Source organism: Syngnathus acus, chromosome 9 (genome assembly GCF_901709675.1).
Source record: "Syngnathus acus chromosome 9, fSynAcu1.2, whole genome shotgun sequence".
Lineage (NCBI taxonomy): Eukaryota > Metazoa > Chordata > Actinopteri > Syngnathiformes > Syngnathidae > Syngnathus > Syngnathus acus.
This window is the reverse complement of record NC_051094.1, coordinates 2,803,445-2,824,135: the sequence shown is the minus strand read 5'-3', so window position 1 is coordinate 2,824,135 and position 20,691 is coordinate 2,803,445. Positions and strand designations below refer to the sequence as shown.

Sequence of the window (20,691 nt, the reverse complement as noted above, 5' to 3'; positions counted from 1 at the left end):
TCATTGGCTCCTTTTATAGTGTGTCCACTCAGATGTAGAAATGTGGAACGGGTTTTTCACATTTTGTTGTGTGACAAACACACACAAGGTGATACTTGTGTGTCCACGGGCGTGAAGAAAACTCAATTTGTAGAGCTTTGAATTTAAAATGTGTGGATCAGTTCTTATTCGCTGAGATGACTTTGAAGTTCTGGATCACAAATAAAAAGTAGGATGGGGAAAGAGTGAATTGACAAAAATGGAATACTCGTAGTGACAAAAAGTTTCCTTATTGACAGTACTTTTACTCAAACTATTGTCGGACCTTATTACGATATTTGCAATAAATGACCCTTATCTTCATAATGTTTCGGCTTTTAGCAGTTTTTCATACAATATTACAACTTTTTTCCTCAAGATTAAAAAACTAAATCGTTGTACGTGGTGGCACACTGGTTAGCACGTCTGCCTCACAGTGCAGAGTGTGCAGGTTCGATTCCACCCCCTCCATGTACGTATTGCTGTTTACCATTACAGTGCTTCTTCCTCATTCTATCACAGCCCATTCATTCTGCCATGCTGCCTTCAAATCACATGCACACATGCACGCGCACACGTCCAAAACCATTATTCATCCAAGCGGGTCGAAAGTGTTCACCCACGTCCAGTTGCTTTTTTCCCCCCTCTCCTGTGTCTCGTTGTCAGGAGACAGCCTATTATACCAGGCTGTCAAGCTGTAAAAGGGCATTAAATAAACTTTCAAGTGACAGTTGTCGTGTCGGAGACCTTAAAATAGAAGGTCAATCAGATTAAAGATTGATTAATAAGATGCATCATGATTGCTATCACAAAATTATAATTTGAGGATTACAATCCTTTTGCAAGGCGCTGCCGGCACAGCAGTGCCATATGAAACGTGAAGAATATAAAGAAACATAACAGTTACGAGATGCAATTACGTCACTACATCATCATTCGGTGAAAAAATGAGAATATTAAGATCTTAAGAAGTACTCCTTAGATTTGGTTTCAAACTAATCCGATTTAAAATGCCTTAGTAATTTACTTCTCTAAAGTCAGACTTGGCAACGTGTAAAAAAAAAAAAATATATATATATATATATATATAAATCTGCAATATTGTAGTGCGTGAACGATGAACCGATAGCAATTTGCTGTATGATTAAGATTCTGTGGTTACCCCAGATTTTATTTTTTTTTTTATTAAAAGGTTCATGGCCTGCTCAGACTTAATTATGAGAAACAAGCCTGTGCAGTCGTCACGCCTTCGATCCTCCGTTCAGCATCCCCTGAGACGGTTGAGGTGGTTCACAGCGCCCTCAGGTGGTCGCTCTTGAGGCTTTTTTTTTCTGTGAAGACGTGCATCGGAATGCAAGATCTATGGGACCCAAATAAAAAGCGTCCGTCTGTCCGTCCATCCATCCGTCCATCCATCCATGATGGCGCTTATCTTCACTAGGGTCGCAGATGGGCTGGGGCTTATCCTGGCTGACTTAAGGCTAATTAATGTGTGTTATAATTAATACTAATTACAAGATATTGTATTAAATTTAATGTCATTTTTAATTTACTTTTCAAAAACTACATCTGAAGACTGTGGGGGTAAAACATGGAAGTTAATCAACAACAACAAAACTAAATAAAGACGAATGCAGCTGTCGGTATGCTGCCGTGCAGGTGAATGTTGCAAGTGAAAGTCGCGTGTCATATTGAAGGAGGACCCTTGTAAAATAATTAACAAGCTTATTAAGATGGTGTCTAGACAAATGCTCTTATTACGCATGCCTGAGGCTTGTTTAAGTTTCACAGTCCTTGCAGTCTGAAAGGTAGGACAGTCAGATAATGTCATTGTCCAGGCAGTATTTGGAGGAGTCTGTAGTCGAATGACTATTATTTATTTATTTTTATTTTTTGATTATCAGTTTTTTATTTGTTTATATAAATATATCCCCCTATATACAGTATTAGTATAGTATATATTTACATATTATACTGTGTAATCATCACAGCCCTCTCTGTGAAAAGTGCTACATGAATAAAATTGACTAATTGTGTTTTTCCAGCGGCTCCAAGCACGGACGACGTGGCTCTCTATGTGGGCGTGGTCATCGCCGTCATCATGTGTCTGGTCATCTCGGTCATCGTGGCACTCTTTGTGTACCGCAAGACGCACCGCGACTTCGACTCAGACATCATCGACACGTCAGCGCTCAACGGAGGCTTCCAGTCGGTCAACATCAAGACAGCCAGATCAGGTACTTGCAGCCTTGACTCGATCCTGTCTGATCCATTGATCCAGTGTGTAAACAAGGTTATGCGGCGTGTTGGTCTTTGAGGAAGATTGGGTACGTTCTTCCGACTGGGTTTCAGTTGGAGAAATTCCTAAATAGTGAAAGCCTAGGTTTTGGTAAAACGGCCGTTTAAAGTAACTGTCTTGTTCCGTTTCGGCCGTGGCTTGTCGAACAATCGAGCCCTGGGTTTGCAACAAAACGTTTGCAACTGAGAGAGATGCTTATGTGTATGTGTCATTCATTCATTATGATAAAATGACTTCCCGCAAATGCCCATGGCTGGAATTGGAGAGTGTCTCGCACATTTCGGTCAATCCCTCATCTTGTTTGTCAACATCCCTCCCGCCGACTTTACCTGAGCTTGTTCCCCCGGCGCCACATTGACTCCCACCCATAGCATCCGTCTTTCCCGTGGTTAAATTGCACTCGTCTTCCTGCCTGCGTTGACATTTCTTTCCGTCTACCTAATGGGGAGGACCTAAAGAAGCTCACTGTTGCACGCATTAATTGCTTTCGAGAAATGTCAGGGAATTTGAGATCGATCTGGTAGTTGTGCGCATCCCTCGGTTCGATATTCATAAATTCACCGATTCAGCTATTTGCTGAAAAACTCACATATTGTCTTTACAGCGTGTATAGCTAATTACGTAGTCTGTTGCTTCACGCTAAGCACCTTGGTGACACACGAAGGCAAGATGTAACTTAATATGCATCCAAATGCTAGAAGAGAAAATGTTGAAGTGGTTAAGAACAAGTGTGCTCCTCATGTCCGTGTTTTTTTTTTTTTATGGTGTTATATCTGTGTTTTACATTGCAGATGTGAATTTATTTATGAGTGCTAGTGGGAGGCCAGGAAGTTATCTTGTGATACATGGACACTGTCATTTTTACGTACGTTAGCGGGGACGACTCAGGAAGGAGCCGTGTAAAAATACGCACAAGGGAGTTTTAAACATGAAATACTAAAAGCAGAAGTAAAGAATATTACATTCTGGGTTTCCTATGTCTGCCCAATTGTGCCAATGTGTTGAATGCCAATGACAGAAGTAAAGGAGCCATTTGTTAGCTAACGTGCTAAATGCTAACAACCAACCTTTACTTAAATGACTTGGGCAACAATGCTATTACGATATTGTTCCTTTAATTGTTTGGGAAAGCCGTGCTTATGTTGGTTTTCATGATAGCAAATGTTTGTGTACTTGATTTTTCTTTTTAAACGCTTAACTTAATTTCCATTGTCCCTATTTCCGTTCTCTCCCCCCTTTACCTCCCCTCCTCCCTAGCTGGTTTTTTTTCAGCCCCTCCCGATTTGACAAATGTCGCCGCCACGTACGGCGGTCCCGCATATGCCCTCCGCGACGTGTCCGATAAAATTCCAATGACCAACTCTCCACTCTTAGAGCCCCTCCCCAACCTGAAGATCAAGGTGTACAACTCCTCCGGCCTTGTCACGCCGCAGGACGACCTCGGAGGAGACTTTACGTCCAAGCTCTCTCCCAAGGTAAGGGTCGTGAAATACGCCAAAATACTTAAAGAAGCCTTTTTGAAGACAACCTCATCAAATAAACAAAAAAATGGATATGCCAAGCAAACATATAAACCAAATGAAAGGATTTCAACAGGGCCTTCCAAAAATATGATGGCATCATCAACATGGCATGACGTGATGCCTAATAATGGAAAAAAACTGAAGCTGAATCGTAAATTGCTTATTTTACAAGTCTGCTCACATTTAGACCATGAAATGCAAAGCAGTTTTTTTTACCACTTGATACCCTACGGTGATTTGAGATCTTTCCTCTTCCAGCTGAGCCTCGTGGCGGCGCTCCCAGGCACGAGGCTCAGCTTGCCAAGTCGCTGTTCTCAAGGAAACCAAAAGGGCAAAAAAATAAATGCAAAAACATATTTTTGCATGAAATACTTCAGGATGAACATGTTGTCTCTATTTAGTGACCAACCTTTACTTATTGGAACGTAAATAAAATAATACAAATAAAATACTGTACTGAGATGTGTAAAACAAAAAAAGTTAAATAAGACCTTAAAGCAATAAAGTAAAATAAATAAACTGATCATTATTATTAATCATGTAACTTTGCTGTTGTAGTTGACGCAGTCTCTGCTGGAGAACAGCGACACGATGAACCTTCGGAACCAGAGCTTGGCCCGCACTCGAGACCCCTCGTGTACCGCGCACGGCTCCTTCAACAACCAGGGAGGACACCTCATCGTGCCTAACTCGGGTAAATGCCAGCGCATGTATAAACCTTTTCTGCAGCAAATCCAAATTCCACCCGTGAAAGTAGGACCCGGTGCTCCATTTTTGTCAATGGCAGTTATCGTAACAATATGCTCATTGTGCAAGGTGTTTGTGCTGCTTGTGGTTGCAGGAGTGAGTCTGCTGGTTCCGGCGGGCGCCGTCCCCCAGGGCCGCGTCTACGAGATGTATGTGACGGTGCACAGGAAGGACAGCTCCAGGCAAGTCTTAGCCGCTTTCACCGCCCCCCTTCCTTTCACTTTTTCTCCTATGTGCTTTCCCAGCTGCCAGCCTGATGTATTTTTGCTGTCCGTGCGTATTTCTCGCCATTATTATTATATTTACATTTATCGATCACCTCAACTGATCATTAGCGATGAATAAATTAAACTAAAAACAAAAGCTGACCGACCCATTGTCAATTGTTTTCATATCTAAGATATATTTAGCATAATTTTGAATAAATTAGTAATAATTTAATCATATGATTAGTTGCGCTATCTATTGCCTCATATTGAAGTGTGGGTGTTAAAGACCCACTGCGGATGTTCTCATTCCATATCGCTATGAAAGCACACTCGCTGCATTTCAATGTTGGAAAAACAAAACTTGCCTCACAGCCTGGGAGAAAGAAAAAAAAAAATGCAGATATACTGCACGTCATTTCTTTTTTATTTGTTGGCCAGCGGCTATAGTGGGGATTGCTGTTTTTACTGCGACACGTCCTCTAATCCTCTCCTTCTCCTCAAACTCTCTGCGGGACATGTGAGAGAAATATTGCCATTCCGAGTGCATAGCTGCTGTACAGTTGAGCAGCCACTTTGGAACAGCTCACAAACTATCTTGGAGGGAAAGAAACTCTTGGAAAAATGTCTTGTCGGAGTAGTAAGGAAGTAGGGAGGTGATATTTGAATGTATGGAAACATGCAAAAAGAAACATTTATAAGGTCAGAAGGTCAATATTCATAGAAACAAGGTCAGAAGGTCAATATTCACTCTTGACAGGAGGATTGAACAATAATTGGCAGTAAAATATTATTGTGTCCTTTTTTTTTTAAAAATATTTTAGCTTTACTACTTTACTTTTACTTTACACTCAAAGCAACCTTAAGGATTGTGTGTTGTGCTCCAGGAAGTCCCACTTTAGATTTCATTCATGAATGGTGATCGTCTCCTTCCCTCTTCTGTCCTTACTCTCTTGTGTACTGAGTGCTCGATAATAATCGGATTTTAAGGACTTTGTCATTGAAAACCTTGTTGAGGCGAAAATATAACTTTTTTCGGGGCAGTACACGGATGATTGGCTTTGCTTCGGGCCCCCGAAATGACTAAATAGCTTGAGCTGCAAAGTGTCACGTTAAATTTGTGAAAAATGCTGGCCGATGGCTTCAAACCGGAGCCTGAATACAATTCCACATGCGTAGCGGCCGAACGGATTAAGCAGCAACCTCGACGTCGGCTACACCAAAGTGATTGCGCTACATTTTGCCTCCTTGATGGAATGTTTATTTTATCTTTTTCTTCTCCCTTCATGAGTCATTAATGAGGTCCAGCGGCTGAATCAATAATGCTGTCGAGGATTAGTGCTGCTTCGAGCAGTGCTCGCCCCAAAAATATATTTTTTTTAAAGTCAAGACTGCAAAAAAAAAAAAAAGAAAACAAGAACGAGATGTGCCTTGAAGCGACAATGGTTTTTCACACAAGACAGCAGGTGGCGACGGATCAAATCCTCATTTGGGCCTTCCGTTTGATTGCTTGACGAGCTAGTTCCGCCGCTTTAAACAACACGGCCCGACCTGACAGCTTTTTATTGCGGGTCGCTCCCCTCCGCTCGACATGTTGTGACCACGTGTTTATCTGTCCTCCCCAGACCCCCGATGGAGGACGTGCAGACCGTGCTGAGTCCGGTGGTGAGCTGCGGACCAACAGGAGCTCTGCTGACCAGACCGGTCATCCTCACCATCCACCATTGTGCTGACAACGTCCATGAGGACTGGCTCATACAGCTGAAAAACCAACTGACTATGGGCGAGTGGGAGGTGAGTGTGTGTGTGCGTGTGCGCACGCTTCTCTCAACTGTACATTTATCCAGAAGTTTTTTTTTTTTTCTTTTGATTATTTTGTTTTCTGCTTCAGATCAGTTTTTTTGACCCAGTCGTTGTAGGAGTCTAAGTAAATGGGGCTGGTAGTTAAATAGGTTAAAAGGGAAGAAAGGCATTATCATTTGCATGTGCAGTGCAAAAAAAATCATATTAAAACAAGGGGCAGGGTTTTAAATTGGTTTAAAACTAGGGGCAGGGGTTAAAACTAGCGTTAGGTTTTCAAATTAAGGTTTCAAACTAGGGCCAGGATTTCAAACTAGGGTTTCATGCTAGGGTTTGGGTTTTAAACTAGGGTTAGGGTTTCAAACTAGGGTTAGGGTTTTAACAAGCATTGGAGCATAACAAAGCCACCTGTGACTAATATTTCAGCAGCAAAAGAGGGCACGTAACACTATATGATATAAAGCACGTCTGTAGGGGATAAAACAAATAGAAAAGCAGGCGAGAGTTTTCCTAGAGGCGGTAGGAAGTAGGAGACTCCTATCAGCTGCAATTTGTTATGCTTCTGCCCTCCTCCTCTCTCATCATTCTTTTTTTTTTTTTTGCTTCTTTTAGCATGAAGCTTCAGCAATCTTGGCGTGTGCGTGTTTGTATACTATGTGCGTGTGCGTATCATCCCCATTCGCTCGCTCGTCTTGTGTTTCTTATCACAGCTCCACACAATGTTTCTGCGCAATTAGCCATGCATACGATGTCTGTGTGTGTGTGTGTGTGTGTGTGTGTGTGTGTGTGTGTGTGTGTGTGTGTGTGTGTGTGTGTGTGTGTGTGTGTGTGTGTGTGTGTGTCTGTTTGCAGCAGCAGGGATTGTGTAATGAAAATGAAAAGCGGAATTTCATCAGCAAGTCCATTTGTTTGCAGGGAAATGTTCATTTCCAAAAGAATAAACGTTCAAATCCAGGGGAGTAAAGTAATTAAATTCTGCAGGTGCCAGGCCACAGTTGTGATTACAGCTAATAATGCATTCATAGCATGTTAGCTCCCCATGCCCTCGTGTATTGATTGGGCCTCATCTCAAGCTGAGCGACAGATCACTTATTGCTCAACACAAGGGTGACTTGAGATGCGAGTGACCTGACTTGGGAGTTTTTCAAGAAGCAGCGAGTCGAGTTTGCAGTCAGGGTCGTCGGGTTGGTTGGTGGCCAAGGCGTTACACCACAGCCCCACTGCTAATTCCGCCGCTCGTGCTCAGCATAGCAGAGTGGCTCCACTGTGACACGTGTATGTGTGTCCACTAGGATGTGGTGGTGGTGGGGGAGGAGAACTTCACCACCCCCTGCTACGTGCAGATGGACTCAGAGGCCTGTCACATCCTCACGGAGACTCTGGGCACGTACTGTCTGGTGGGCCAGTCGGTGGGCAAGGCGGCCGCCAAGAGGCTGAAGCTGGCCGTCTTCGGACCCGTTTCCTGCACCACGCTGGACTACCACATCAGGGTGTACTGTCTGGACGACACGCAGGATGCACTCAAGGTAAGACCCGGCCGGACACAACATTAGGTACAGCGACATGCAGCCACCCATTTTTTTTTTATAATTCCGCACATTTTAACAATACATAAGATCCACTCCAGCGTGTTTATTGTCGACTCAAGACTGTCTCCATCTCCAAGCCTCAAGTCATCTTAAGAAGAATTGATGGTGCTTGATTGTATTCATTTGAATGTGAAGGTTGTGAGCGTGCGGCGTCTTCATCTTTGCAGCGATAAACAAAACCGGGTCGAGCAATGTCAAACGAGCTGATGCTTTAGAGTTTAAACATATTCCAAAGCACCGGAGGGAGCATCTGATACGGGGGAGCTTAACGCTGCTAATTTATGCATGAAGTGATCAAGTTGAGGTGCAACGCGCGCACACACGCATAGTAACAGTGTGGTTAGCATTTCAAACAAACAATCGTACCATTAAAAACAACTCTGGGAGAGATGCAGTTGAGCATATTACATACCGCTTGTCTTGTTACTTTCCATCTTGCAAGGTGGAAGAAATTGTGAAGACCCACACTTGGAATGCAATACACATATCCAAATGAGCATGATCAATGTACCGTTCTTCCATCACAAACCTCCACATAAATATGAATGAAATTGCTGAGGGCCTTCAAAAGTGGAGCCAGATGCTGCTTCACCACACATAAACTAAAAAGTCTATTTTTGAACATGTAAAGTCAGTGCTTTGGTGCCATCACGTGCCATCTATAGGCAAATGTCAACCTATGAGGCAGTGAAAATTTTTCATGTTTTTTTATGAAGCATTTTTAAAAAAAAAAAAAAACAGATGTATGCTCAATTCACATGTACCGTATTTTCCGCCCTAAAAGGCGCACCTAAAAACCTAAAATTTTCTCAAAAGCCGACAGTGCGCCTTATAGGCCAGTGCGCCTTATATATGGATCAACTGATGAATTTGTTGATCCATACTGGTTGTACACAGTGCTCTGCCAAAATGTTTCAGTACGTTTTAGTACGACTAATAAATTACAAGGTCGCATCGCTTCCCAGCATTACGGCAACTGTAGTCAGGGGGCGTCACCGAATAGCTGTTGTACCCGCGAGGCTATTTCCTGTCAAAATAGGCTGCTCTGTTAATGTTTCGAGTAAATCTACGGATCGATATGGAAGGGAAACATAGGTAAGTAGTACCAATGCGTTAGATCGAACTTTAGTCAGTTCCGATCATTTTATAGGAGATCGTTTGAGAAACGCGATTGTTTACACTTTGCTGAGGCTCATGGGAGATTGCGAGGTGAGGCTCGTGAGACTTTGCGGATGGCTAATGCTATTGCGATAGCTGCTATACGTACCAGGCTATTTCATGTCAAAATAGGCTGCTCTGTTAATGTTTCGAGTAAATCTACGGATCGATATGGAAGGGAAACATAGGTAAGAAGTACCAATGCGTTGGATCGAACTTTAGTCAGTTCCGATCATTTTATAGGAGATCGTTTGAGAAACGCGATTGTTTACACTTTGCTGAGGCTCATGGGAGATTGCGAGGTGAGGCTCGTGAGACTTTGCGGATGGCTAATGCTATTGCGATAGCTGCTATACGTACCAGGCTATTTCATGTCAAAATAGGCTGCTCTGTTAATGTTTCGAGTAAATCTACGGATCGATATGGAAGGGAAACATAGGTAAGTAGTACCAATGCGTTAGATCGAACTTTAGTCAGTTCCGATCATTTTATAGGAGATCGTTTGAGAAACGCGATTGTTTACACTTTGCTGAGGCTCATGGGAGATTGCGAGGTGAGGCTCGTGAGACTTTGCGGATGGCTAATGCTATTGCGATAGCTGCTATACGTACCAGGCTATTTCATGCCAAAATAGGCTGCTCTGTTAATGTTTCGAGTAAATCTACGGATCGATATGGAAGGGAAACATAGGTAAGTAGTACCAATGCGTTGGATCGAACTTTAGTCAGTTCCGATCGTTTTATAGGAGATCGTTTGAGAAACGCGATTGTTTACACTTTGCTGAGGCTCATGGGAGATTGCGAGGTGAGGCTCGTGAGACTTTGCGGATGGCTAATGCTATTGCGATAGCTGCTATACGTACCAGGCTATTTCATGTCAAAATAGGCTGCTCTGTTAATGTTTCGAGTAAATCTACGGATCGATATGGAAGGGAAACATAGGTAAGTAGTACCAATGCGTTGGATCGAACTTTAGTCAGTTCCGATCATTTTATAGGAGATCGTTTGAGAAACGCGATTGTTTACACTTCGCTGAGGCTCGTGAGACTTTGCGGATGGCTAATGCTATTGCGATAGCTGCTATACGTACCAGGCTATTTCATGTCAAAATAGGCTGCTCTGTTAATGTTTCGAGTAAATCTACGGATCGATATGGAAGGGAAACATAGGTAAGTAGTACCAATGCGTTAGATCGAACTTTAGTCAGTTCTGATCATTTTATAGGAGATCGTTTGAGAAACGCGATTGTTTACAGAGGGCTCGTTGGTTATTGGCTAGTGGATGCATACCGCAACCCTAGTCAACCTCAGTTTGATGCAGTATAGCTTCTATTTTATGCGCCTTATAAGCCGGTGCGCCTTATATATGGACAAAGTTTTAAAATGGGCCGTTCATTGAAGGTGCGCCTTATAACCCGGTGCGCCTTTTAGGGCGGAAAATACGGTAGTTTATTTACGTCATCATATTTATTTCCATTTTTTCTTACATTACATGACATTTTGAATACATTTTCTTATAATAAATTGATACAATTTATATTGACAAATTTTAGGGGGGAAATTGAAATTTTTTCTCAGGTAGTGCTTGCTATGAAAAGTTCTACTAGCGTAGTTGATTTATTGTGTATAAAAAAATAAAAACATTCTCCCAATTGTCATATTTTACAGGAGGTTCTTCAGATGGAGACGCAAATGGGAGGCAAGCTCCTGGACGAGCCCAAGACCCTCAACTTTAAAGACAGCACGCACAACCTGAGACTGTCCGTCCACGACGTGCCGCATCCACACTGGAAAAGCAAACTCATCGCCAAATATCAGGTGAACCGCAAGTACACCCTGGTAAACTTTCTAGAATCCATTTCGATACAGTAAGAAAGAATTTGTACTTGCAGGAGATCCCCTTCTACCAGGTATGGAGCGGTAGCCACAGGAGCCTCCACTGCACCTTCACGCTGGAGAGGATGAGCTCGGCTGTCACCGAGGTTAGCTGTAAGCTGTGCGTCAGGCAGGTGGAGGGTGAGGGCCAGATCTTTCAGCTCAGCAACATTCTGGAGGAGGTATGTGCGCCCGCCACCGTGCTTAGAAAACAACCCTCAATGATCATCTCACATCACCACCCAGAATTTAGATCAAGCCTGATGGATGTTAGAAATTGTTTCATTCTAACATTTCAAACCACTTAGAGAAGTTCTGTACAAAGTCCTCTCGACGAGCATCGCATCTCATTTGCACAAGTTTCGACGTTAAATCCGACGTGACCGCGGCGAGGGAGTTCGAAGCCACGACATTCCGTCTGACCTTTGAACCCACCAGGCCTATGCGCTTAGATTTTGTGGGTATGCCAAAATCAAAGCCTCGCTATTCCCGTCATGTCGGCGTGACCTCTCACCTCGCTATGAATGATTGAACAAGTCGCAGGCAGCTCGACTTTGTGACTTGCAGACCTTTAAGAGTGTGGAAGTTAGTGGAGGAACTTCTCTCTGTGCTTTGCTTCATCTTCGGGCGTCCTGCTCCTTATTAGTTTTCCCGAGAAGGAACTTTGTTCTGGAAAACAAAAGTGTTTTGGGGGCCAGAGAATGTAGTGGCATTTCAATTCCAATTCGTTGTAGGAGCTCCAGTGCATAGACACGTCCCTGATGGACCCAGCCAGCAACATCACCACCTTAGTGGGGCCCAATGCCTTCCGCATTCCCTTGTCCATCAGACACAAACTGTGCGGGAGTCTGGACGCGCCGCAGACGCGAGGCAACGACTGGAGGATGCTCGCCCACAAGCTCAACCTGGACAGGTCGCTTCAGTTCTGCAAATGACTCAACACTGCATGCACATTCATTCATTTCTTTTGGAAACGTCTTGAAAGAATGTTTATTTTCTGTTTACAATGCCAGCGTCAAAAAGTGAGTTTTGTCTTCTGTCTCTTCTCGACTTTTGCGTGTGAGAGAAAGCCAGAGTTCAAGGTGCGCTGCAGAGTTGAGCAGCAGGAAGCCGCGCTGGCAACAAAGTATTGACAAGGAAAAAAAGTCAAAGGAAAAAAAGACGAGAGAGACAGTTAGAGGAAGGACGAGGATGAGATAAACTATAAAAGTATTTCCTCAGGAACTTCCAGGTCTTTGATGAACTGTGTTTTATCGCTTTCAATCCTCACCCACGCTTCACACAAGTCACGAGACTTGACTTGAGTCAGACTTAAGTGGACAGTTTTAGGACTCTGGACTTGCTTGACTCGATTTGACTTTGTCTTCAATGAACGGATTAAGACCGAGGCCAGCCGTGAATAGCAAAAAAAACCCTAACAAATTGCACGTTCCTCAGGTACCTGAACTACTTTGCCACCAAGTCCAGTCCGACGGGCGTCATCCTGGACCTATGGGAGGCTCAGCACTTCCCGGACGGGGACCTCAACGAACTGGCCGCCGTGCTAGAAGAGATGGGTCGCCACGACAGCAACTTCTGCTCCATGACCGTGGAACATTGACTTGGCTCGGAGAGCAACAACACGGACAAATGGCAATGGTGACCACGTATGCAGGTCAGGCTAACACAGGGGAAAGCTAGCGGAACGACCAAAAAGAAAGGGGGGGAAAAGGCTTTGGGGGAGTGTTTGGATGACTTTTTACCCATCTGAAACAAACAAAACTAGTGATGTTACGTTAAAGTGGCATCGTATGTAGCAGGCTAGCAAAACAAACTAAGGACATATGAAATACGAGCGATGGTTGCTAATCGATAGCATGCCTCAAGGGGTAACTAATAAAATGCTTTGGCAGTTTGAACAAAACTGTCGAGGGATGTCTTAAAAGTGACATCATATGCAGCAAATGGTCAAATTCCGTCAAGGACACGAATCGAGGGAAAGCGTTTGTAGCTGCTAGCGAGCAGAAATGGGAGATAGCTGAAGAGAAAAATGCTTCGACGAGCGTACGATTGTCAGCCTGACGGGAACAAACAAATGATGCGGCTTGAAAGTGACATGGGATGTAGTTGGCTAACAGAATGAGCCAACGACATACATTGATGGAAAGCCTTAGCGACACCGTGAGCGAGTATAAACAGAAGCTAACTTTCAGGAGAGTTTTTGCGACTTTTATCCGTCACAAACTAAACTTGCTGAAAAATTGGCATCGTATTTAGCGGGCTAACAAAAAAGCTAATTGTGTAGTTTGAGGGAAAGCGACGATTGTTAACTACTCGCGACGGAAACGAAAGATACAGAACTTAAAGATATACTGATTCGCCACACTTATTTTATTAAAAGAGAGGAAAACGCCCAGCGAATCAGAGGCCCGCCATCAACCCGCCTCCACTCGGCTGATCATCACTCGACTGTTTTTTTACCCCCGGCACAGACAGGCATGGCAGATGACGACAAGTGCAGATGTGAACAGGATTTATTTTTGATGAATACATGGGGAAAGTAGATTCTCCCTAAATATTATTCCTATTTTCGTTTTATGATACTAATGGTTGTTTGTCGTTCTGCAACCAGTTCAGGGGAGTGTACCCCGCCTACTGCCCAAAGAATGCTGGGCACACTTGTGAGGCTAAAGCGGTACGGATAATGGATGGATACTAATTATTATTGACTGAATGAATGCAAGCCATGGCAAGAAAATCTATTAGTTACAACTGCAGTAAGCAGTATTATTTTTCATAATGACTAACAGCCAGCAGGAGGTAGAAGAAAAAGGATGCTGTAAACGCACCATATGACTAATACGCTCCTTTTTTTTCTTCTAGTAATTCATGCATATTTATACAGTTAGAGCATCTCTGGTGTTGTGACATCACCACCATTACTTGGTTGATTTCTAGCGCCACCCAGTGGCCTTGACAATACTGTTTGTTTTTATTTTAATGACTCGTTTGTCATATATAAAGTACGTTACTCGTGTTTTTTTTCCTAATTGATGATCATCTCGTGTTGTATCATAATTATTTGAGTTGTTTTTTATATTTTCAAAAAATCACTGCGCTATAGAATTGTGTTTGAAAGAATTTTTTTAATTAAAAAAAAACAACTTGAAAATAATCCTCGAAGCACGTTTTTTGTTTATTTTTAGTTTATTTTGAGTGTGAGATTAATCCTTTCCAAAACATGTTATTTAATGTATTTTTAAAAAATATAAATATTTGAAAAAAAAAAAAGTTTTTTTTAATCCTACCCGATCCCACATAAACCTAGCCCTAACACCCACTCAACATATTAGAACAGAAATCATTAATTATTCTAAAAACATTACCTTTTAGATTGTTTTGGATTATTTTCCATGGCTATGTCAGATTAATTGTTATTGGGTTGGTGCACCATTTTTAAATAATAATAAATTCCTAAATTATTCTCAATTTAGACCATTTTAATGTTTATTTTAAATCTCTCTAAAGAATTAATAAATCCATCAGTCAATCAATCATCATTCTTTATATGTCAGCATCAAAATGAATAATTAAAGGCATGTAATTATCCTAACAGTCTCGGTTTTGAGTGGTTGTACATTATTGTAACTGTTATTTTTTGTTTGTTTTTAGGTTGTTGTTTTTTCGCAGGATTCAGTTAAAATAATAATAATATGAATAATAATGATTAGAAACCCTTCATTTTGACAAGTTGTTGAATGACCATGATCTTGAAAACATCATGTAGCAGGTGGTTGTTGTTGTTTTTCCTTCTCCTTCTGTACTTTATTTTTCAGTTTTCTCTTTTCGGGGTGCTCCAAAATGTATGCTTATAGATTGGATGTTGTGAATGTTTCTTGATTAAGTGCTGATTCAAAAAAAAAAGGGTACAGGGTGCGTTTCAAATGCAAACTTGAACCCAAAGGTAACAACGACATTGACTTTTTGTTCTCTTCATTTTAAACAATCTGCCAGTCAACAGTTTACTTGCCGGACGAACAGTTCACGTGGACTCGACTGAAACAAATCAAGTGTTGTTATTGTTTGGAAACGTGTGGGGGGGAGGGGGTCGTGTTTTCTATTTGACTACAGTGTGTACACTTGTGTACTTGTCACTTTAAGATTTATAACAAAAAAAAGTAAGTAGGATGTTTTCTTTGTTGTTGTTTTTATTTTTGTCGACTATGCAAACTGCCATTGGTTGTCATGATGGACGTCTTGGCTGTGCTTGTACCATTTTGCTATGGGGGGGGGGTTGATTTGGAGTCGACACGTGTTGAACAGTGGTGAGTTTTGGTTGCAGCCGGCACGCTTGTCGTGACATCTTTTTGCTCACCTCCTTGTTTGCTGTACAAAGTGTAAGAAAGAATTTTTAAGACGATTAATAAATTATATTTATAAGCAATGCTCAAGATGAATTCCAGTGCTACTCGTTTGTTTATTTTTAACACAATCATTCCACTTCTGAGACCGGTTTTCACCTTGAATCTACTTGACTTCAAACGGTTTTAAAACTTGTTCGAACCCTCATTTGAAACCTTAATGTGAGGTTAAAAGTTTGAAACCCTAACCTTAACCCCATTTTGAAAGCCTAACCCTACTTTGAAACAAAGCAAACATCCGAATCAGCTCAATTCTAACAAATACTTTAATAATGTTTGACATGAAAAATACATAAATCATGACAAGGAGAAAACAATACATTTGTACACTCTACAAATGCAACAAGCATGAAGAAAAATATCTTAAAGCCTCACAGTACACTTTGTCACATAGTGCCAGCCCGTGTTTCTCACTGTCCATTTTTTAAGGGACACATTCACGCTTCTCCTTCTTTCTTCTTCTACAAGCTAAATGAGCTTTCACAGAAAGCAACCCTTGGTCACGCATGCGTGTGAGTAATTGAGCCTCGCGAGCCTCACAACTTGATATCTTGCGATTCCGACATCTTGGCCAAGGTTTTTTTCACCCGCAGAGCCGTGAGGCGAGACGCCGGATTATGAGCCCAACACTCGCTCATCAGCTTTCCCATCTGACGCAAACACTGCAAGAAAACGCGCAACGGTCACGTGACGCCTCCATGTGCGCTTCCGCGCCGTGATTTTACCTCATCGCTGCTCCATCGATTGGGGAAGGAGGGACGTTGTCTCTTGATGCAGACCACCTCGCGCATGTCCTCGTACGATGGGTCGCTCGGGACCAAGTCGTGGTAGGGCAGCTGGTACTCCTCCACAATGCCTTCACCCACATGAAAAGCCGCCGTTTTTGAGAAGTCTAAAAAATGCCACTTACGGCCGCTTCTGAGCGGGACCGTCCACCAGAATTTGAACCTTTATGGGCCACGTACCTCCTGACAGACAGCGGCGGGCGATCTCCCACAGGATGAGTCCGAAACTGTACATGTCGGCCATGATGTACGACTGGAAGTGAGTCCTGTTCAGGGTCTCGTCCAGAACCTCGGGGGGCATGTAGCGCTTGGTGCCCACTCGGGTATTGGGGGGGATGTCCACCTCATTGGTGTCACTGCAGGGAGCACAGAGACACGATGAATGATGTCGCCCATTTGTTGGGTCGTCCGTTCGCGCACCTGATGAACTTGACGGCGAGACCCAGGTCGGCGACGCAGCACGCGCCGTTCCTCTTGACCAAGATGTTCTTGCTCTTCAGGTCACGGTGGGCGATGGCGGGCTTCCCCTGCGTGCCGAAGATCTCCGTGTGGAGGTGGCACAGGCCCGAGACGGCCGAGTAGGCCAGACGCAGCATGGCCTTGCTGTCCAGCGTGGTGGATTTGAGGTAGTCGTACAGCGAGCCGCTTTCGTGGTAGTCGGTGATCAGGTAGAGCTCCGTCCATGAGCCGGTCCCTTTGATGTCCGCCGCGATGAATCCTGGGAAAATAAAGAGCCCATTGGCAAAGGCAACTGAGATATGCATGTAACCTTGAGCATCAGATGTGAAGATTGCCGTCTTTACCCAGTATGTTCTCGTGCCTCATGAGGCCCGTCTGGTAGATCTCGGTTTCACGGAACCAACTGGCCTCCTCGGTGGTGAAAAAGACTTTAACTGCCACCGTCTCCCCTCGCCAGCGACCCATGCGCACCTCGCCGTAGCGGCCTTTGCCGATTTGCGTCACCATCTGGATCTGCTTGGCGATCGTTCGCTGCACCTGGTTGCGGGCAAGGGGGTTAAAGCTTTAGAACAATTAAATAATTCGGGTGGCATCTAAATTTCACAGTTTTCACTGGAACGTGCGTATCCCTGCCATAAACGGAGGCTCACTGTACAATATATTCCCTATTTACTGGGTCCTAGTCATGTAATATCCCATCTCACCAGCAGGGGGAGCCCTGAGCCTGAACCAGAGCTCTGCGACTGCTCCATCAAATCTTTCAGGGACTCTCCGGGAGGAATGTAGGTCTCATCTTGCTCGAGGCCGATGGTGTAACGAGGACGAGACACCTGGCGCTTATATCTTTTTAGAAAAAAAAAACATTGAGAGTTGGCAGAACCTTTTACAGAGGAGATGTAATCCATTTTGATGGATCCAATTTACCTGAAGTAGCAGAAGACAACGATAACAGCCAGAATGATGCTACAGACAGTGACGGAGATCACCAAGGCCATGTGGTGGATCTTTCCATCAACATAGACTGGACAAAGAGTACAAATGGAAAACATCGATTTGGACCGAATGTTGGCGTTTAACACCATTCTACGAAGAAGACACACTTACAAGGCGGATTGAGAGGCGGCAGAGTGGGATGAAGTTTTTGGTTGCAGTAATCTTCATCTGTGCAGCATTCCAGTGTCCTCTGTTGGCGCGAGCTCCATTCGTCCTAAACGTGACAAAGATAGACCGATCTTTGTGAGAGCGGTACCTACCTAAAGCCGACCGAAGTGGATTGACTCTACTCACTCGACACTGAAACTCTGACCCGATGAGCGCCAGACAACCCGCAGTGAAGACCGGAACGTCCCCGTCTTCCTCCACCATGGTGAAACAGTAGCCGTCGGTTCTGTCGAGCACCGTGGAAGTTATTGTCCGTCGCTTGGTTTAAGAAGAGCCTGCCTGACGGACGGCCGGACGGCCGGCGCTACCTGCACGTGTTGTTGATGGAGTCGTCCGGACAGTGGTGGATGCAGTGACACAAAAGCTGTCGCTGCGACGAGGAAGTGGGGGAGGCACTTCCGCCGCTCTCCTTCCCGCCATCCGCCGCTGCCTCCTTATTGGATGCTCGAAGCGGCATGCTGTCCAAGATGTTGCCTGGGAGACAGAGGAAGATCAGATGTTGATGGCAAATGAGACCTTCGAAAAACAGAGGCCTCAACATGTGACCAGATACATTATTGGGACTTTTATCTTTTCAATGCGGTGTTCACTGGGCGTAAAACGGCCATCACACCGCCGGTCACGATTGACTCAAGCGTACAATTCAAAGGATGAAATGATTCTCTACTCCCACACTGAGGCATGAGGTGTCCAATTTCACAAACCAAAGTTGCACCCTCATACTTCTCAGCGCCTTCACCGAGGGTGCACACCAGATACTGGACGGATACTCCTCCAAGTCCGTTCCCACAACACATCAATCTTACGTTCCCAAAGAAGCAGAACAAAGCTTGGGTATTTCGTCTTATCCGATTTCAAAGAAGCACCTGTTTGTCACTTGAGGGAGGATGTGGGAGGAGTGTGTGTGTGTGTGCGTGTGTGAAAGTGCGAAAAGTGTCTCTCTTCCGTAGCTTTTGGGGTTTTCATTCATTCCGGCACGTTCATTGAGAGCAGATGCCCGACAGCTGCGAGAGGAGATGCTGAGAATTGAGGGGGGGGCGTCCTCGCTCTCTCTCGCTCTCTCTTGGAGTCAAAAAAGTGTAACACACTTGAATTTTTGATTTTATTTTCGCTCCCGCTGTATGTGCTTCAGTGCTGCTACTAGGCAGGAAACTGAAGTCTGCTGAAATGTCCTGAGAATAAACAAGAGCTGGACTAAGGTTATGAAAAGGAGGTCAATCGGAGGGAGGACTAATTGGAGGAGTCGGAGGAGGGAGGGCAGGGAGTCAGGATGACCGAAACGAGACGTGACAGATCCGCGGGGAACTATTGGAGCTGCTGGCGAGAGACGCTGCCCTTTGCTGGCCTTTCTCTCACTCTGCGGCCCTCCTGCCAACACTTAGCGCCTCTCGGTCACTTCCTATCTTTTTATGCGTGCGGATCTTTGAGGTAGCCTTGTCGTCCTTCATTAGTTATCCTTTTGTCATTTTCCTACTGTGGCCTCTCCGCCGTGTTGTCATGCAAGGTGCCGTGAGCTTCGGATGGAAAAGAAGTGGTTCGATTTTCAGCTGAGCACTTTCATCATTGAATCTCATCCTTTTGAATTTCCACACATTCAAGGGAGGGAAGGAGAGGCCCCGCCCACTCCGACCGTCCGGCCCTGGTGCCGACGTGCTGTTGACAAAACAAAAAAGAGCGGCCGGTACTCGGCTTCCGCCGCTATTGAGCCGTGTCGTCACAATGTGTGCGCTGGGAAGATGGTAACACAATAGTCACAGACATCACCTCTATTTACCTTGAGGAATCTTGGCCACACTTTACTCGAGGGCCATAGCAGCAAACTATGGAGTGTGGAGTAAACCACCAGCACATTGTCAGAAGCTCGAGAACATGGCGGAGTTTGAATGCATCAGGCTAACCAAAAACAACACAGGTAAGAAAAAGTGTCTCTGTAATGACTTCAGGGCTGCTACAGCAAAGTGGAGACTGTGGAATAGGATACCAAAGCCAATTTACACTTCACAGTGTAATCAGCGCAATATATTTATCTTGTAACTGTGCTGCCTCGTGGTTCCCCGCTGTTTCCGGAAATGTCAGGAATGTCATTAATCGGTCAATCCATCTCTTTCTCTCCCTCTTTCGCTCTGTCCACAGTGTTGTCTCCAAAACCATGACCGACCCACCTTGTCTTGCCTGGAGTGGTTCTACTCTGTGAGCTTATCAAATGCGCATGTGGCAGGAAGGGCGATCAGAGTCAATTCAGGAAACAAGGTCATGCCAATAGTTGTGCTGTAATGTTGATGACGCCGATGACCAGAGCCCAACAAATATAACTCCAGATTTTCAACTCTGGGTCCGAGTATGATGAACACTGAACAGTTCTTCAAATACCAAAGCTCAACAACAACTTTTCAGAACTTCCAGGTGCTTGAGTAAAATGGTAATTGTTTCAAGCTCTTTTGCAAAACTAGCCTTTCAAATGCCATTAGGCCCCGCCCCCACGGGTCTTGATAGCAGGATACGGAGGCCACTGTCAACACGCAATTAACAACGAGTTGGCCCCGGAAGGCCCCCCCCCCCTCCCAAAACAAAAGTTGAAGGCTTTTTTTTCCAACACATGGCGCTTTGTTGCGAGGGGAGGATGGAGGCGAGGGAGAGCCCGCCTTGTGCTCCACTAACAAGATGGAGACGGGC

The 20,691-nt window shown here is 44.2% G+C and overlaps 2 protein-coding genes across 6 annotated transcripts in view; one reads left to right on the top strand and one right to left on the bottom strand.

The window, feature by feature from the left end:
- The window catches only part of LOC119127167 (netrin receptor UNC5C-like), a 114,350-nt gene extending 98,701 nt beyond the window's left edge, over positions 1 to 15,649 (top strand). For 2 of the 4 annotated variants that reach the window (XM_037258965.1, XM_037258964.1), the window contains 10 exons: positions 2,064 to 2,255; positions 3,575 to 3,792; positions 4,399 to 4,534; positions 4,682 to 4,769; positions 6,419 to 6,587; positions 7,886 to 8,119; positions 11,007 to 11,156; positions 11,231 to 11,395; positions 11,948 to 12,126; positions 12,651 to 15,649. In XM_037258965.1, coding sequence (XP_037114860.1) covers positions 2,064 to 2,255; positions 3,575 to 3,792; positions 4,399 to 4,534; positions 4,682 to 4,769; positions 6,419 to 6,587; positions 7,886 to 8,119; positions 11,007 to 11,156; positions 11,231 to 11,395; positions 11,948 to 12,126; positions 12,651 to 12,813 — 1,694 coding nt within the window. In that variant the 3' untranslated portion in view covers positions 12,814 to 15,649. The remainder of the gene's footprint in view (positions 1 to 2,063; positions 2,256 to 3,574; positions 3,793 to 4,398; positions 4,535 to 4,681; positions 4,770 to 6,418; positions 6,588 to 7,885; positions 8,120 to 11,006; positions 11,157 to 11,230; positions 11,396 to 11,947; positions 12,127 to 12,650) is intronic. The other 2 variants (XM_037258966.1, XM_037258967.1) reach the window with 2 other exon arrangements.
- A 214-nt stretch (positions 15,650 to 15,863) lies between these two features.
- bmpr1ba (bone morphogenetic protein receptor, type IBa) overlaps positions 15,864 to 20,691 on the bottom strand; it is a 34,997-nt gene continuing 30,169 nt past the window's right edge. The window contains exons 1-11 of one of the 2 annotated variants that reach the window (XM_037259052.1): positions 18,653 to 19,754; positions 18,327 to 18,596; positions 18,145 to 18,244; positions 17,962 to 18,064; positions 17,782 to 17,878; positions 17,562 to 17,700; positions 17,202 to 17,394; positions 16,819 to 17,116; positions 16,579 to 16,754; positions 16,339 to 16,469; positions 15,864 to 16,275 (exon numbers count right to left, since the gene is read on the bottom strand). In XM_037259052.1, the coding sequence (XP_037114947.1) occupies positions 16,150 to 16,275; positions 16,339 to 16,469; positions 16,579 to 16,754; positions 16,819 to 17,116; positions 17,202 to 17,394; positions 17,562 to 17,700; positions 17,782 to 17,878; positions 17,962 to 18,064; positions 18,145 to 18,244; positions 18,327 to 18,559 (1,596 nt within the window). In that variant the 5' untranslated portion in view covers positions 18,560 to 18,596; positions 18,653 to 19,754 and the 3' untranslated portion in view covers positions 15,864 to 16,149. Of the gene's footprint in view, positions 16,276 to 16,338; positions 16,470 to 16,578; positions 16,755 to 16,818; positions 17,117 to 17,201; positions 17,395 to 17,561; positions 17,701 to 17,781; positions 17,879 to 17,961; positions 18,065 to 18,144; positions 18,245 to 18,326; positions 18,597 to 18,652; positions 19,755 to 20,691 lie in introns of those variants that run through there. The other variant, XM_037259051.1, reaches the window with a different exon arrangement.